The 19,085-nt window shown below is 38.0% G+C and overlaps 2 protein-coding genes across 4 annotated transcripts; one reads left to right on the top strand and one right to left on the bottom strand.

The window, feature by feature from the left end:
- The first annotated feature begins 105 nt into the window (after positions 1–105).
- Positions 106–8,943, top strand: NUDCD2 (NudC domain containing 2). Its single transcript, XM_043980753.1, has 4 exons — positions 106–391; positions 4,203–4,251; positions 4,484–4,635; positions 8,363–8,943. The coding sequence occupies exons 1-4, from the start codon at positions 203–205 to the stop codon at positions 8,444–8,446; spliced, it is 474 nt and encodes a 157-aa protein (XP_043836688.1). The 5' UTR covers positions 106–202; the 3' UTR covers positions 8,447–8,943.
- Positions 8,944–10,398: 1,455 nt separating this feature from the next.
- On the bottom strand, positions 10,399–18,709 carry CCNG1 (cyclin G1). Of its 3 annotated transcripts, none has more exons than XM_043986206.1 (7): positions 18,472–18,706; positions 17,321–17,584; positions 14,564–14,817; positions 13,543–13,621; positions 13,361–13,459; positions 12,989–13,183; positions 10,399–11,734 (listed from the first exon to the last, which is right to left on the bottom strand). In XM_043986206.1, the coding sequence occupies exons 2-6, from the start codon at positions 17,582–17,584 to the stop codon at positions 12,992–12,994; spliced, it is 888 nt and encodes a 295-aa protein (XP_043842141.1). In that variant the 5' UTR covers positions 18,472–18,706; the 3' UTR covers positions 10,399–11,734; positions 12,989–12,991. The 3 variants fall into 3 exon arrangements, with proteins under 3 accessions (XP_043842141.1, XP_043842143.1, XP_043842142.1); XM_043986208.1 differs by having other exon boundaries at positions 17,495–17,584; XM_043986207.1 differs by lacking the exon at positions 12,989–13,183 and having other exon boundaries at positions 18,472–18,709.
- Between the last annotated feature and the right edge of the window lie 376 nt (positions 18,710–19,085).

Raw genomic sequence — 19,085 nt, 5'->3', positions numbered from 1 at the left:
TCTCTTCAGTATGTCAGCTCTTTCACGTCCAGCTCTGCCAGTTATCAAGATGGTCACCGTGGTGAAGAAACTGGTTTCCGCCCGAACTTCACCGAGCTGTGCGCGTGCGCCATGACATATGGGCAGGGTGAGCAAAGCCGCTTCTGCGCCTGCGCCCAGGCACTTTGGTTGGCACTGAGAGTCACTGGGAGCCGAGGGAAGCATGTCTGCCCCGTTTGAGGAGCGAAGCGGAGTGGTGCCTTGTGGGACGCCTTGGGGACAGTGGTACCAGACCCTAGAGGAGGTGTTTATTGAGGTCCAGGTGCCACCGGGTACTCGTGCTCAAGAGATCCAATGCGGCCTGCAGAGTCGGCATGTGGAGCTAGCCGTGCGGGGCCAGGAGATCCTTAAGGTAGGGGCGGCCCTTCAGCCATTCCATGGATCCCAGCCTCAAGGGACCGACCCCTGGTATTTGAATAGAACCGCGCCTTGGGTTCCCTTTTCTTTCCCCGGGGCCACGCCATAAGACTTCATTCTCTTGGCCTTCCAGGCTTAAGGGCAAAGATTTCTTAATCGTTTACAAAGGAAACTTCTCTCGAGCTCTGTTATCGTTATTTTTATTATTATTCCGTATGCTAGTGGGTGACCTGCTCCCCTGCCTTTATCAGAGAGGGGTTTTAGACCTAGGAAAGAAGAAGCGCCTTTTCCGGTAGACCTGTACTCCTTGAAACAAAGCTGTCAGATGCCCAGACGTTCCCATGGGAACGTTTGGAAGATGACTTGGAGGAATCTTATGAATTCCTCACCTCTTTGTTCTCGAAACATCAAAGTCGACTGTAGTCGGTGCTACGGACTGATAAGAGTTGAGAAGATCGGTTCTGGAGGAAACTTGCCACAGTTAGGACAAATATCTTAGTCTCTAGAATAAGAGAGAACCTCACAAAAAGCATCTAGTCCAACCCTTACATTTTATAGATGAGAAAGCTGAGGCCAAGAAAATTTCCTGACTTGGCTCCAGTCATACAGGTATTGTCATAGGATCATAGATTTAAAGCTAGAAGGGACTTTAGAAGTCATTTAATATAATTCCCTTATTTTACAGATAAGAAAACTAAGGTCAAGTGACTTGCCCCAAGCAAGTAACGTAGGCAATAAATGGCAGAACCAGGATTTAAACCTAGGTCCTCTGACACCAACCAGATCCACTGTACTATGCTAAGTCCTTTAAATAATAAACTGTAGTTAAGTTCAAAATACTCAATTTTCAAAATTCTCCCCCCACCACCTTTTCAGAAATATCTACATATGTTTTGCACATTCATGTACAGTGGCAGGTCTTTATTTTTATAATCTACCTCCCTTTTCTTAACTAAAGATGTCTTTTTGGGCCCTCCAGTGTCAAATAGTAGGGATCCAGATTATAATGTAATTGGGAAATATTTAACACATTTTTTAAAAAGCAATAAAACATAGATAATGTTTATTTGTGGTTTTCTAAATCATTATGAAGCCAGAAGGGGTTCTTATGTACCATTTATTTAGTGAGCTGAGGTTTCTATTTAAGTCTGACTGCACTTCAGTGATCTAATCAGATTCCCTTAGGTGCAACTATCATCCAGATGCAAATGACTCAAATCTTTATACTTAGTTCTTTGTTCTCACATTTGTCAGCTATTTTTTTTGGTTTGGTTTGGTTTGGTTTTGTTTTTTGTTTGTTTGTTTTCGGGGCAGTGAAGGTCACACAACTAGTAAATATCAAGTGTCTGAGTTCAAATTTGAACTCAGGTCCTCCTGAATCCAGGGCAGGTGCTTTATCCACAGCATCACCTAGCTTGCCCTGCCAGCTTTTTTGCTAGACCTCTTTATCTGGTGATGATGAATGGTTATCTCAAGACCATTATGTCCCAAACATAACTTAAACTTTCTTCCCAAGCACCTCCTCTAAACTTACTTTTTCTGTGGAGGGTAGCATCTGAACTTATAACTTAAGATCTAACATTTACAAAATACATTATATACTACCCCTCTTTTTATTAATGGGAAAGGCACTTCATGGGATACAAGACAAAGGACTTTTTTTCCTTGAAAAATAGTACTTTAATTCAGTCCATATGATGAAGTTAAATTTCTTCCTCTGCCTGTATGTATAAGACAGATTAAAGATTTCTTATTGGAATTTTTTCTCTTGTTCTCACTCTAGGTTTTGTACATACTGAGCATGTAGTGTTTTATTGAATTGGATTTCCTAAGATGTCCCTTTTTTATAATGCAAAAGGACCTTGAGCACCACAAAAAAGGGGGATTTATATAAAATACACAATTATGACAAAATTATGTGGTAATTTGGGTCCTTTATGGCTTCACATGGCATCTAGAAAAGTTTCCTTATTTTAAAACCTTAAAACCTTAGGAGAGGGGTGGCTAGGTGGCTCAGTGGATAACGCACCGGCCCTGGATTCAGGAGTACCTGAGTTCAAATCCGGCCTCAGACACTTGACACTTACTAGCTGTGTGACCTTGGGCAAGTCACTTAACCCCCATTGCCCCACAAAAAAAAAAAAAGAAAGAAACCTTAGGAGATTTTTTTGGCTTCTTCATAAATGTCTTCTTAGATAAGAAGGTTCTTTATATTTCTTAAGTTATGTTGTGTGTGTGTGTTTTTTTTTTTTAATCTGTCTGGCAAATAGCAGTTTTAAAAAACTGTGGGGTTTTGGTTGGTGTTCTTGAGAAATATTTTTAATTATATATAATAAAACTCTTTACAAATCTCATAGCTAGACATATTACTTTAATACCCATTCTAATTATAGCTTTCTTAGCTGACAACTGTTAGTAGTAAAGTTATTTTAGGAAAGGGGAAAGGGAAGCTTGAGGCATCCATTCATTTGTGTCTCAGTGAGAGAGCTTCTCTGGCTTGAAATCAAGTTCCCTTGTTCATATCTTAAGGAATATTGAGGTACTAGTTTCATATAGCTTTAAAAGATAATTATCTCTTTATAAAATGTTATAAAGTCTCTATAAACTCCATAATTCTTTATAAAGTCTTACTAGTTTTATGGCTTTGCTCAATAAGTGACCTGAAGTGTCTACCCATCTGCTGAAAAGCAGAATGCCCTAGTTTCATAATTAGGAACTTTTTTTATTAGTACAGTTTTACTTGGTTCCATCTACCTTATGTTAGGCATGGTTTTGGTTTTGGTTTTTTTGGTGAGGCAATTGGGGCTAAGTGACTTGCCCAGGGTCACACAGCTAGTAAGTATCAAGTGTCTGAGGCTAGATTTGAACTCAGGTCCTCCTGAATCCAGGACCAGTGCTTTATCCACTGTGTCACCTAGCTTTGGCATGGTTTTAAAAAAGAGTTCAATCCCTCTGCACCAAGAATTTGAAACCCTAAATTTTCTTAAGGAAAGTTTTCTTAGAGCCTTCCCCTATGTATAGGAATTAAGTAAACTGCTTTAAAAAAAAAAAAGCACTTATACTCCAGTTGATCTGTGGATATTTTCTTCAGTGACACAAATCCCAGTCCATTCATACTTGTCCCAAAGTTCTGAGGGGCTTCCTCAACCTTCATCCAGTTTACTATGAGTTTATTATTCTGTCATGGTAGGAATACAGTTAGTGTGTCCTAATGGCACATACCTTTCGATATGAGTCAACATTAGCATAATAAAGCGGTGTCTGGGGTTTGTTTTGTTTTGTTTTTATTTTGGTCTGAACTTGTGATTTCATTAATGTAGGGTTCCCCAATAAAGAAATTTCCTCCACCAATACAAATCTGCAACTGTACTGAGATATTTAGTCTTAAGAATTTATTGGCAGGGCAGCTAGGTGGCGCAGTGGATAGAGCACCAGCCCTGGATTCAGGAGGACCTGAGTTCAAATCCAGCCTCAGCCACTTGATACTTACTGTGTGACCCCGGGCAAGTCACTTAACCCCAACTGCCTCACCAAAAATTTAAAAAAAAAAACTTATTGGGGCACTAAGACATTAAGTGACTTACCCAGGTTTCACACAGCCAGGATATGAGACAGGTATTGAACCCAGATCTTCCTCACTCTAAGCCTGTCTCACTATCCATTATGCTGCTCTGCCTCTCTGTGACAATATGGATGGATTGAAAAATCATGATGTATATATTAAATCATGAAAACTTTTGAATTTGATTTTATATATACGGTGAATTGCAACATTTTGGGGCAATCTTGCAAATTTCTCTTTTCAGGGCAAACTCTTTGATTCTACAATAGCTGATGAGGGAACATGGACATTAGGTAAGGATGTTTGCTACATTTGAAAACTTAGTTTGGCATACTTTTGGCACATATTGTTACTGCATCAGAGGCTCCTCCCACCCCTGTAAACCATATTATTTTATCCTTGCATCTTTAAAAAGATAGCAACTGAAGTTTGTTGAAAAAAAATCTCCCAAGATAATCTGAAGAATTTTGAAAAACCAAATCCAATGATAAATTGTAACTTCATAATTTATAACTTTTCTCTTAGAGGACAGAAAAATGGTCCGAATAGTTCTTACCAAGACAAAGAGAGATGCAGCAAATTGTTGGACCTCTCTCTTAGAAACTGAATATGCAGCTGATCCTTGGGTACAGGACCAAATGCAAAGGAAACTTACCCTGGAGAGATTCCAAAAAGAAGTAAGTCACATGAATTTATGAATTCCTGTATTCAGTGTGTTAAATCCACATAACAGTTATTACTATACACACTAAGTCTTTATAGAAAGTCTTAGAAAAACTTAGTGCTTTTTTCTTTTTTACAAGTGTTCATTCATAAACCACCATCGCTCAATAACCTCTCTTATAAAGTTCACTTATTCCAGCTATGTCACTCAGATTTTGTTAGCAGTTATCAACTGACCCCAGATCATTGTCTTTCTCCTGGAGTTCAGTACCAGGCTCATTGTATTACTCTTTCTCTCCATCTCAATTCCTGTTCTAATACTTGAGGACTTCAGCTTACATATTGATGTCTCCTTAATAACCCTTGCTTCCCATCAGTCACAACTCCTATGATCTGTACCTTCATTCTAACCTCAACCACACATAGATTTCATATCATTGATCTCATCACCTCCTCAATCCATAATCTTCTTCTTTTTATCACCCTGTCTTTACAGTTGTCTTTGTAACTCATCTTTCCTAAATATATTTTGAGTACTCACTGAAACCTCACCTCTGTTATACCAGGTTATCACACCAGTTTTGGTCCCACTTTGCTCCCTCAAAATCTTTTAACCACTTCACCTTTACATTATCTTCAACCCTTGAATCCCTTGCTCTATTGTTTTGTCAATGCTCCTTCCTTTCCAAACTCCAACCTTGGATTACTCTCATCATCCACAACCTCTGTTTCTGCTTCCTGGTTGCTGAACTCTGCTAGAGGAAGGAAGTCTTAAAACTAGGCTGACAGGACCACTACAGATTGTTATCTAACCTCAATCTCAATTGTTGTCTACCAAATCCTTCTTCTTTGATCAGATTCTCTTTAATTGTCCATGTCAGCTGTTCTAAACCTCTTTTCTTTTGAAGTCATCTATATCATCATGTTTTCCCCTCTTCTCAACAAAAGGACTCTCTTATTTTGTGAAAAAATTTAAGCCATTCTTATCAAATGTCTTCTATCTCCAGTTACAAATTTCATAATAGCATCATTCTCCATCCTTGCAACTGCTAGTCTCAGAAAAGGAGGTAGTCCTTTCTCCTTTCCAGTGCTAAATATGTACTTCATCTTTCATTCTCATCTGGTACTTTAATACCCTGTTCTGTTCCTTAATTTTCGACCAGTGGCTCCTCTGCTGTCCTGCCCCCTAAGGCTTGGTACTAGACCCTGTTCTCATTATAATCTCTTGATGAGTGCATCAGTTCTTGTAGGTTCAAATATTATTCCTATGCAGATTACTCTCCAAGCTATGTATTTAGCCTTCTATACCAGGTACCTGATGGATTTCTGTACTTCCTCGTCTCATAGGCAAATTAACATTTCCTCACCAAATTAATTTCTTTTCTCCTTAAACTATCCCTGTTTTTGTCTCTGCACCTTTATCATTCTTTCAGTCATTTGGGTTAACCTCAATTATCTTCTATTCTTTACTTTTACTTCTACCTTCCCATCTATCCAGCAGTCTTGTCAATCCACCTCCACCATTTCCACACCCCCTTTTTTCTGTTCTAAATCACAGCTACACTTTCACATCCTTATCACTTCTCACCTGGATTGTTGCAGACTTCCTTAATTGGTCTTTTTTCCCTCTAGTCTCTCCCTTCTCTGATATTCTACATAGCAGATTTAAAGCACATTTTTGATCATGTTATTCCCCTGCTCAAGAAGCTCCAGTGTCTCCCTATTCCCTCTGGAATTGAAGAGACTCATTGTTTGGCATTTAAAGGGCTTTACCATCTAGTTCCAGACTTACTGCACATTATTCCTGTTCACAAACTTATTAGTCTTGCCCAATTGGTCTATATGCTTTGCATATTGTAAGGGGCTAAAATTCTAGCTAGTCTGTCTAAAATATCTAATGAGTGGTCACCAATAAATTACAAGCCTTAGCAAGAGTTAGACTTTTAAGCATTTATTAAGAATAAGAATTTGGTGAAGAAAGAAAGGCCTAGATTCAGCTGTCTATCTCAGGGAGCCAATGTCTCCAGCTCCTCTCCCCGCTGAGGTCCTCCAGAAAGAGACCAAGAGAGCAAGCCTCGCCTCTTTTATAGACTGTACCCATGAGCAAACGTCACTTCCTGATACCAAGGAAAACAGCATAGCTTGCCCTCAGCCGCCTTCTCCTCATGGCAGAGCTTTCCTACAGTAGCTCTCCAGCAGGTGGCATCAATATGCAAAATTCCATTTTCCTTCCCTTCACCCCTCATGCTTTTCCTTTTTTTGGAATTCATGCATTCAACTCTCCCTTTTAGAAATCCTACCCTCTTTCTTTCCTTTTTTTTTTTTTTTTGGAGGGCAATGGGGGTTAAGTGACTTGCCCAGGGTTACACAGCTAGTAAGTGTCAAGTGTCTGAGGCTGGATTTGAACTCAAGTACTCCTGAATCCAGGGCCGGTGCTTTATCCACTGCGCCACCTAGCTGCCCCAATCCTACTCTTTCAAAGCTCAGTTTAAGTACTACCTTCTACATGTTGATTTTTCTGTATTCCTTCCACCTTATGTCCCTTCCACCAATTACTTTGTTTCTTTTGTATATTTTGTATCTTTCTCCATGCTTATATTGTTTTAATTTACTTAATTTTTTTTGTCTTTGTATTCCCAGAGCCTAGCACAGTGTCTGATATATAACAGAATTACAAGTGCTTGTTGTTCACCTTCATACAATGCCCAGATCTCCCCACCCTTTAAAAAACCTTCAGTTAGGGGGCAGCTAGGTGGCAAAGTGGTAAAGCACTGGCCCTGTGTTCAGGACTGGAGTTCAAATTTGGACTCAAGACATTTGACACATACTGTGTGACCCTGGGCAAGTCACTTAACCCTCATTGCCCCACACACACCAAAAAAAAAAACCCACAAAAAATAAAACCTTCAGTTAGTTGGTATTATCATGATTTCAGGTTGTCCTTTAACTGAACAACAGTGAGCTCTTTATTGCTAAATCCAATGGCTTTTTCTTAGTCTACCTTCTGGAGATTCTCTTTTTAAGTGTTCATGACACAGCTGTCTTGGTTCTCTTACTTATCAGAGCAGTCCTTTTCAATCTCCTTTCCAGGATCATCATCCATTCCCTAAACTCTGGGGATCTGTCATAAGGCCTCTTTTCTCTCCCCACTTTTTTTGTAATCTGCTTAGCTCCCATGGGTTCATCTCTATGCAGGAAACTACCAAATCTATGGCTTAACCTTCAGCTCTCTCCAACTCAAAAAATATTTCAGTGGCTTCCCACTGCCTCTAGAAAAAAATTTGGCATTTAAAGCCCTTTACGGTTTTATTTCAACCAATCTTTCCAGGTTAATTACATTTTACTCTCCCACAAACTACCTTCCAACCAAACTTGCTTACCTGCTGTTTGTTACTTGTATCACTGGCATCTTCCTGCCTCCATGCCATTCAGCCATGCTTGAAATAGTCTGCCTTCACTTTCTCCTTGGAATCCTTAAGGGCTCCCTTCAAAGTTCAGGTAAAGTACCACCTTTTCTAAGAGTCCTTTTCTGCTGTCCCCAGACACAATGCTTTGTATTCATTTTGTATTTGATATAAAGATGTTATATCCAGGTAGTAGAATAGCAGGGACAGACTCACTTTTGTATTTTATCTCTAATGCCTAGTAGTGTCTGGTTCATTCTTTCCATTAATGCTTTTATTGTTGTACATAAATGTTACATAAAAGATGTAAATTTACCAATCTCTTCCCTCCTTTCAGAATCCTGGTTTTGACTTCAGTGGAGCAGAAATCTCAGGAAACTACAGTAAAGGTGGACCAGATTTCTCTAGTCTTGAAAAATAAAAACTGCCATTTTTAACTATGTTCCATGGACCCTAGAAGATGTTGCCAAATGTAAAAGGATTGGATTATGTGATGGAAGAAAATTTCATTTGCCTACACAACTGAATGAGAATTGTAAAAAACATTTAAACATGACTTCAAAGAATGCACTCAAAATGTAGTTTACATAGAAAACATTCTGAATTTCAATGGAAACTTTTCTGGAGAAATGGTCTTTTTTTTGGACTTACTTTTGCACAGCAAGACATCTTAAACAGGTCTTGAACTTTTATTAATTTGTTAAGTAGTGGGCCATAATCATGTGAAACTCAAGTGTGCCTTCAGGGGAAATTAAGTTTTTCTTTGGGAAACTGTAATTCAGAATAACTGTCAATAAAGCTTTCTAATCCCAAATATGGGATAGGTGTTACCCAATTTTAGAGTACCAAAGGGAAATGATTCACGTTAGTGAAACAGTCCAACAATGATGGAAAAATAAAGTCTGATTCTTAAACTGACATAATATTCCTATGAAACCTAGTTCTGTTTCAGTTTCATAAATGCCTTATAGTACTAAGCCCTATTTTTTTTTTAATGGGCATGACTGAAGAGGGAGTAGGGGATAAAATTAGCAAAAATGTAGTTAATATAATGTAAACAAAGTATCTTTCTTATAAACCTAAATGTAATCCAATAAACAAATATAACAATCATTAGCTCCCCCTAGAGTCATAGCAATCTATGAAGAGGATCACTGGAGTAAAAGTTATCCTGTGTAAACAAAGAACAGTATCATTTTGTTGTTTCTACCATACTATTTTATGAATTATGAAAGTCAGATTGCTGATATCTTTTCCTCTAGTTTTGTATAAAATGGTAGTACCAAGTATTTGGATGTTAACTGATTATTTGGGAAATACATTAAAAGATCAGCAGAGACACCAAGATCAGTTTCTAGTTCTTTAAGCCTCCAATCTCTAGACTGCCAAGTAGGTAAAAGGACTGAAGCATAATCTTATTTCATTATAGTTTACTAAATGCTCTACAACACAAGTAGACATTTCTTTTTTGGCAGTCAATACATTAAAAGTAGCCGGTATGGAAAACCAAATTCCAGCCTCTCTGGGTCTCTATTTTACTAAAAGCAGGATCCTTAACCTGGGCTTATTTTTGTTTGTTTTGCGGGGCAATAAGGGTCACACAGCTAGTAAGTGTCAAGTGTCTGATGCTGGATTTGAACTCAGGTCCTCCTGAATCCAGAGCCAGTGCTTTATCGACTGTACCACCTAGCTGCCCCTTGGGGTAATTTTTAAAAATATATTTTTATAACTTTCAGTATATTGATTTCTTTTGTAATCTTAAAAGATTTTATTTTATACATTTGAAATTTTCCCTTCTCCCACCCCAAAAAATAGGCTTCATTGGATTGCTAAAGCATGCATAACACAAAAAAGATTAAGAACCCCTTACTCCATTGTGAAGTTAGGCTACATGATTTTAAACGAACTCCAAAGTTTAATGATACTTTGTTGTCTGCACGTGTTTAAAAGACTGTCACAGATTTTACTTACCTTCAGAGGTCAGAAATTGGTTACACTGAAGTAGAAATTACAGAATGGAAGATTATTATCTTGTAAGAAAAAAACTTCATATAACAGCTGACCAAAAGTAAAATGGGCTACTTCATGTTGGGTCACCTTTTCTGGAGGTCTTTTTAAGTAGCACATGTGAAAGATTCTTCTATTACAAGTCAGATGATTACTTCTGAGGTCCTTTCTACTGTAAAATTCAGTTTCTTAGCAGTAGTCATGTAGTATCACAGAGCTTGGAATAGCAGTCAAGACTCCTAGCTCCCAGATCAATGCTCTTTTGTCTATATCAGGTACCAGAACCTAGTAAAAATTACCTGTTTTATTTTGTTCTTGTTAGTGGTTTCAAGATAATTTGAACTATGTACAAAACATTCCAGACAATGCATTTCAATAGCTTTATTGAAAGGTCACTTTCTTAGTACCAGAACATAATGGTACTTTGTTAGGTTACTTCAGCTGAACTTAAGTTTGCATTGATGAATTAGAAAGGAAATTCTTCAATGAATTGAGTGTTTAAGAGTAACTGAACAGTGCATCTGCAAAACACTTTACAAAATGAAGCATAAGACATATGAGACATACTGTGGTTCTTTGGTTTATCTTTAAAGGGAAGTCTTTTTTTTCTCCTTCACAACATGATGCCAAAGGGAAATTTGAACTCGTTATAGCTATTGTGGAAGTCAAGCTATATATTGCACTGATTAACTATATGCTTTCCCAACACAATATGTCAATTTAGACTCATTAACCTACATCTAGCCTTAAGTGCTCCAACTACTACATAATTAATCAATTAAATTGCTGCTTACTTGAATCTGGATAGACAACTCACTTTAGTCCAAGTTGAATTATTACAGGAGAAGTATGGCATTGTATTGCTTTTAAATACAAAGCTCTATACTAACAGTCCAGTTTCATACCAACAATAATCCTCATTTAAAAGCTCTGTTGTTAGCATTAGCATATATTGCTTTAGAAGGGCAAAGCTGAGGTTTCATATTGGCAGACTATGAGTTGCTTATTACAATAGAAATTAATTTTTCCTAAGGGGCTAGATATTGAAATAAAAATCATTCTGTATAAAATTTAGTATACCATATCACTTTTTCCCTAGGATAATATTGAAGATCACTTAAATTTAACATGTTTGTCTACAACTTTAATAGAATTTTATAATCAAATTTGAATGAAAAATATGCCAAACAAAAATTAATCTTTAGAATTATTGGATTACTTAGTTGTATAAGGCTTTAACAAGGTGTTTATACTGCCTCAAAGACTAGTAACCCTGACTATACTAAAGTGCATCATACCATTTTCAGAAGTTGATCTAATGAGAACTTGCATCACAATTCAAATAACATCAATTAAAGTCAATCACACCTTGCCATCAATACTACTTATAATCAATAACTGTCAATTCACAATATAGTCTCCCATCCTTATTCTACGTTAGGGTTTCACATTTGAATCTTAGTTTTCATAAACATGCTTCAAAGAGGATCATAATTTAGTCCTGAGCACACTTCCAACTGCAGCACACATAATCAATTTCCAACTATATATATAGCCTGTTTTCCCCTCACATCTGAAAACATCAATGCTAACCTAGTTGCTGTGTTTCAGGTTTCACAGCTTAAATCCATTCTAATATTGGAGTCCACAGTTCTGATGTGAAATAAGCCTTCAAGAGTTGAACTTCTTCACCATAAGAATCCTATTGAGACAAAGGAAATAAGCTATTAGAAGCCTACAAAAGCACATGCTTATATTAAATTTCCAAATGACTTGTTCATATCTAAAACTTTAGAGTCACAAACTATTTCAAGAACTTTAATGATGAACTATTTTCTTTTAATTTGGAAAAAATCATTTTCTATTCCTAACCATCATAAATATAAAATTTAAGGACATGGGGGGAAAATGACTTATGAAAAAATATTTTAAATTTTAGTGCCATATGTACATATATATAGTTTTTATTCCATGTGCATGGAATATTATCTGACAATCCATAGTTTATTTTGTGACACCTCACCAATTATCTAAGGGTTTAATACAACTTGCAAAGCACAAAAACATTCATTTTGATTTTTTTTTAAACGCAAAAGGAACTTTTTTATGGGAAAGGGGAAGAGGTGTTGCATGTGATAAAATCCCAAAATCTCCTGTCTTGATGATAGATCTTATTTCTCCCACTAACAAGTATCATATTAAAATTAATATAAAGCAAATAGGATCAGTAGAGTGAACTATATTTACAGATACATTTGTCTTAAGCTTATGACCCCCAAAAAGGAGCTTCCATGGTTCTAACTTTCTGATTTAGAAAGTAGGACACTTAGGGCTATATGAAAAGCTTTCAAAAGGTAGGGCTTTCAATCTAGAGCTTTAAATTATATGGGAGTTACATTCATGTACAGAGACAGAAACAATTTAAAACATGCTGCTCAGGCATGTTTTACAAATGAAATTTTTAAGTCATTTCCATTTTTAAATGAATAAACTATTTTGATGGTAATTTCAATTCACTGCGGTTTTGTTCATGCTTAGGGTTCAAAAATGTTTTAATGGACTGTTTTCTATGCTGCATATTTAAATTTATCACTTGTATAAAAGGCTGAGGGAGGATACAGAAAACAATACTAACACCATAAAACTTCTTTTCCCACTTACCCTGTGTTTAAATGCTAATCCTTAGGTAGACCAATAAAATATAGGGGAAAAAAAACCCAAACCAAAAATTTCCTATATGGCAGAGTCTTGTACATATAGTAGACACTTAAATCACTGATAACTGTAAAGGAAGGTCCATGTCCCCTTAGTTTTCTTAATCTAATCTCATTTATAAAGTTTCTGATATGATATTTAAACATGTAATACAATGAAAATTAGCATTTAACCTCTAAGTGGAAGAAAAGTTACAGCACTAATAAATTCTTATTTCAAAAAAAATTTAGACACAAATTACCTATTAAGACCCAGTTTCAGGGATTGTTGGAAGATGAGCGATTTTGTAATAACTATGCTTCAACTGGCGTGCAGTACGCCCAGACACAATCCACTTCAACTTCTGAACATTTGGTTTAGAACACTTGTTTGAAGAGTATTCAGTTAGGCACTTTGCTACAAGTTCCTGCCAGAAGGTCAGATCTCTGTAATTTATCTGCATAAAAGCATTTAAAATTATTGCCGAAATTAATATTATCATGTATTTTCCTTTTCTTAAAAATGGTCTACTTAAATTTCTATAAAATGTACAACATTCCTTTTGCTTTAAGACATATATTAACAAATGGTCAACTGTCATAGGAATTTGAGCAAATGACAAAAGCATACATACCTTGGAATGTTTCTGAAGACATTCTACTCCTTCTGTCAATTCTATAAATTTCTGTGCTTGAATCTCCAGTGCAATTATAGACAATGCCAATACAGAAGGCTAAAGAAGATAAAATTTGTAATTAAGTGTTGCATGTAAAAATAGGTTTAACATCAATAGATTTAGTCTTAAGGTATATTTACCTTTGCTTTAGAAAACATAATTCTACAGTGGCATGCCTTAAGCTGAGCTTCCAATCTTTCAAAACTCAGGTTCTTTCTCCTTTAAAACAAGAAAGTAAAATTATCTGTACAAAATTATTGTCAAGTAAAAAGACAAAAGCTTCAGAAAACTATCAATTTTTTAATCAAAGCAAGAAAACAAAAACTTACTTCCTTTAAAAATGTTATTCAGTTCTAGTGACATTTCTGAATGTGTCCAAAAAACAAAAAATATAAATCTTAAATACTAATGTCTAACTAATGTCAAATACTGATGCTTCAAATGAAGCATCTTCATGCAATAGAAACCAAAACTATCTTTTTAACTCTTTAAAAATGCTGTAGGAGGGGCAGCTAGGTGGCGCAGTAGATAAGAGCATGGGCCCTGGATTCAGGAGGCCTTGAGTTCAAATCCAGCCTCAGACACTTGACACTTACTAGCTGTGTGACCCTGGGCAAGTCACTTAACCCCAATTGCCTCACCCAAAATAAAATTAAGTAAATAAAATTTTTAAAATGGTGTAGGAGGGCAGCTAGATGGCACAGTAGATAAAGTATTGGCCCTGGAGTCAGGAGGACCTGAGTTCAAATCCGGCCTCAGACACTTGACACTTACTAGCTGTGTGACCCTGAGTAACTCACTTAATCCTCACTGCCCTGCCCCTACTCCCCAAATGCTGTAGGGTTTAAGTATTCATTGAAGTTCTTTTTCTCTGATTTGTTAGACTCTAAGCTAGTAGTTTAGTGTGGAGCTGCTGGGAAGTTTGAAGCACAAAGTATTTCATGAGAGGGCCCAAAGATTAACCACCAGTGACTTAAAGGGAGGCATTAACACAACTACATATCTTCACATTTGATTTGTTTAAATGGATACCTAAGCTATAGCATTTTGTTAGGTGTCTTTTTAGTATTCAAGTGTCTAAATGATTAAAATTGTTTCAGTATGTGGAAATCATACCATTGTTTTCTGTAAAACTCTACTTCTAAAATATAGATTACATACCTTTCAAATGGTAAGTTTTCATGAATGAGTGAATAATAGAGCTGTAGAAACTGAAAGGCAGTAGTAGCTTTGACTTTCCAACACACCTTCTCCAATACAATCTTTTCCATCCTCATCAGGTCAGAAACTGTGAATTTATACTGGCTTATTCGGATCAAATCAGTAGCTAATGGGATATTTCTCTCTTCTTCTGTCGATTTCACAGCCAGATAGAAGCAACTTAATCCCACACATCCAAGATGTTTGGGCTGTACCTACAAAAACAAACAATCCAAAATATTATGTCTCCATATTTAAAATCAAGAGTCAACCCAAAATGCTGAATCTCCATGATTTTTTTTTAAGTGAGGCAGTTGGGGTTAAGTGACTTGCCCAGGGTCACACAGCTAGTAAGTGTCAAGTGTCTGAGGCTGGATTTGAACTCAGGTACTCTTGAATCCAGGGCCGGTGCTCTATCCACTGCGCCATCTAGCTGCCCCGAGTCTCCATGATTTTTAAATCAAACAAACTTCATATTTCTTTCTTTCTTTCTTTCTTTCTTTTTTGTAAGGCAATTGAATTAGGGTTAAATGACTTGCCCAGGGTCACACAGCTAAAAGTGTTAAGTGTCTGAGGCCAGATTTGAACTCAGGTCCCATGCTCTATCCACTGTGCCACCTAGCTGCCCCCAAACTTCACATTTCTAAGCACCTTTCATTATTACTACCCTTTTATATAGAGAAGACAAACTGGATTCAGCCTCCATGTGGCAAATACTTTGGGCTATTTTTTCTAACTATAAGTGATTAAATTTAAACAGTTCTATTTATACTCATCTGCCTTCATTCTCATCTCTCACTTGTATTTTTAAATTGATTTGGCTAGGAGAAAGAGTACAATCTGTGACTTGTGTGGAACACAAGTGACCTGCCCACTAAGGACTATATAATCTATATGACCTTGGCATCATTGGTACTAATAAACAATAGTAACAAGTCAAGAAAGCAGTTTACACAGTAAGCTTCTAATCACAGAAATTTTTTCTTATATAAAGCATTTTTACAAAAATATATTTTCTGGTCAACCTAGAAATGATAATTTAGTGTGACAATAGTACTTAATAAGTAGTGATAGATGAACCACAATTTGCAAGTTTTGTCTTTTCCTAAAGAACATTATTTTTACCCCTGAAGAAAGGTACTATCCCATTCTAAGCACTTGATTCTCGAATCAATCCATATGGGTTTTAATTTTCTGGAAAGGTATTTTTTTGGTAATTTAGATTACAAAGTATACTTTTCAATTTACAAACGTATGAAGCTTGTGATACCACAAACACAATATAGTAATATTTATGAACAAGAGCAATCACACATACTGTTCCCTGTCTCACCTCCCAATCTCTACCAGGTGAAATCCTACCTATCTTTCAAAGTCTAAGTCATCCCCCAAAAGTGATGGCTCCGTCTTCTGAATCCTGATAGCAATTATGTGGTACCATTTTTTTTTTTTTTGCGGGGCCATGGGGGTTAAGTGACTTGCCCAGGGTCACACAGCTAGTGTCAAGTGTCTGAGGTCGGATTTGAACTCAGGTCCTCCTGAATCCAGGGCCAGTGCTTTACCCACTGCGCCACCTAGCTGCCCTATTTAGTACCTTTTAAGGCACTTTCCTGCCAGCCTTATTGAGACTCACTTATTTCTCCACACTAGTTAAACTCTTGCTCAGCTTTGTATCTTGTGATTTGCAGCAAATTATAATTTGTTGAATGATTTGGTGAATAATATCCCCAATTTAAAAAAAAATACATTTTGGACTATGTACTGAAAGTACATAGTCAAAAGCCATGGGTTCAAATCCTATATTGCTGAATCTACTTGTGTGACATAGGTTTTTACACCTATAAAATAAGGGCATATAACTAGATGGTCCTTAAAGCCTCTTCTAGATCAAAACTTCTTAAACTGTAGGTAACTGAATATGGGGGTCGCAAAAAAATTTAGCAACAGTAAAAGGTTACATATAGCTATTTTATATACCTATATATATATATACCTATATATATATACACCTATATATATACCTATATATATATATATATATATCTAGGATCACATAAAAATTTCTCAGGTGAAAAGGTCTTGAATGGAAAAAATTTAAGAAGCCTTGTGACTCAATGACTGAAATGCATTATAAAGACAGAGAATTTGTAAGGAGGCTGAAATTGAATCACTTTGAACACTGTGAATACTTATGGGTCACCCCATAATTCTTATTTTCAATCTTATAATCTGTCACCAAAAATGTTTATATTTTAACAATAACATAAAATGAAAAGTCAAATAGTAGTCCTATCTAATCCGACAGCAATTCTGTTAAAATTCAGAAATGAGTTAATTCAGAAAAGTCTAAAGTTCTACGTTATTGTCCAAATATGGGTCACCTCTAATTTTTTGTAAATAATATTAGCTAAACAGTATAAGTGTTTCAATAGAATGATTTAAGTAAAAGGCCAAGTTTAAAGTTTACTTTGTATATATTTTAAATTATGCACATATATACATAAACATAAGGGATTAATAAATCCATTGTCCCCATGGAATATAAACTACTTAAATGCAAGGACTGTTTTGTCTTTGTCTCAGTATCCCCAGCCTGGCCTGGCACCTAAGCAGATACTAGTTGAATGGATCCTGGCCATAAATCAACTCAAAGTAAACAGTTTCATCTCAGATACCCAAAATTAGGTAGTATATAGTGTGAGATACTTTAAAACATACCTTCATTTTGGATAGAAATCTGTCCAGTAAATTCACAGCTAGAGAGAAAGTCTCTGTGTCAAAACCAAAGAACTGAGTTAGGCTAAGAAGGTCTTTCACTTCAAAGTCCCTCAGTCTTGCAGTCATCCGAAGGCCATTATCATGAGCAGATTCAATTAGTCTCAAGCCACAGACCTTTGGCTGACATCTGGACTCCTGTTCCAACAGAACATTCAGCTGGTGCAGCAGTTTCTGAGCTTCAGTTGTTACCAGTGCCTCTATCATCTATATATAGTGTGACACCGAGAAAGGAGCAGTAAGACAGGAGATCAGAAGCGGGGGAGGGGTAACCCTTTCCTTGGTATTACTATGCATCTGGCCTTCTCCCCGGGGTCATTTACTTGGGGCGGGGGTATTTGCTACTTAAAAGGGGCCAACAGAGAAAGCTTCAAAGCCGTTCAGGTCAACTTCCTTTAATTCCGAACAAGTCACCACCCATTCTATTACTGCCACTGGGGGCGGAGCGAGACACGTGTGATGGGTCCAGAACCGCCTCCACTTCCACCTGGCACTGACATGTCTAGGCTAGTGCTCCCTCTGCGGGAGGAGAGGCAGGGGGACTGGGGTGGGGTGGGGAAATTGAAAGAAAGGAAAGAAAACAGGGGAGTGGGACCGAATTGGGAACGAGGAGACCGGGGGTAGAGTGGAACCGGGGGTGACAGAAGACGGAGATCTGGGCGAAACGGCGCTGGGGGAAAAGGCAGAAACGGAACTTTAGGGGAAGAGACACAGAGCTTGGTGGGAAGGGACAGGGTTGAGGTGGGGGACAGGTATGCAGGGGACCAGACAAGGTGGGGGGTAGAAATAGGGAACTGGATTGGGGAGGTGAAGGAAAAACTGACCAGAGACTTGCAGGTGGTGAAGGGAACTTGGGGTGACGAGAGACCAGGGACTTAAGAAAGGAAAGAGAACTGGAATTAGGGTGTCATGGGGAGGGAATGGGCGGTACTGCATTCGTTGAACCTCCTAGATTCTGAGCCGCCCCACCCCCCACAGCTCCCTCTCCGAGAGTGCAAAGCCCTGCACCGAGGCCCATCCCACTAAATTCCAAAAATCTCCCAAACTGCTCCAACCGCCCGCGGCCAACGACCTGGGCCGCCCCCACCCCTCACCTTGAGCTCCTCGCGGCGGCTCTTCCTCCGTAGCAAGCCTCCCCCCCGGGGCCTGTCCTCTCCTCACCCTGAAAAATTAGTCCAAACGTCCCGAACGACGCGGGAACTAGATGGAGAGGAGAGGGGCCCGGGGGGGAGATGATGGAGGAGGTTTCTGGGACAGCGGCTCCAGCGAGCTGAGAATGACACCAGTCCCAGGTCGCGGAGCGCTGAGGCAGTTGCTCAGGGCCGGCCCAGCTATATATAGGAAGGCGGGGCTTTCCGCTGGGTCCTCTAAATCTTAGCGTTGATTGGTGCCCCTCGTGCGTATGGGCGGTAAAGGAGGGATCGCCACCGGTCTAGGGTGGAAGCTAGAGCGAGGGGGCGGGAAGAGAAAAAAACAACCAATCATAGCGCTGATTCCTTCAGCTTCGGTTCAAGTTTCCAACTCGCAGAAAATTGCGCCCCGCCTACCCAAAGCTACACATCCCTAGGGACTGAATATGGAGAGGGGTGGAGCTAAGAACCGCACCCACCAGCCCCTCCCCTCAATGTGGTCCCTGGATTCAGCCCTGATTGGTTGAATCTAGTTCCAGAATTTACTACAAGTTTCCTTTTAGGGAAAAACTTTAGCC

This window comes from Dromiciops gliroides, chromosome 2 (genome assembly GCF_019393635.1).
Source record: "Dromiciops gliroides isolate mDroGli1 chromosome 2, mDroGli1.pri, whole genome shotgun sequence".
Lineage (NCBI taxonomy): Eukaryota > Metazoa > Chordata > Mammalia > Microbiotheria > Microbiotheriidae > Dromiciops > Dromiciops gliroides.
Note: the sequence above shows the minus strand (reverse complement) of the source record. Positions and strands in the feature narration are given on the sequence as shown.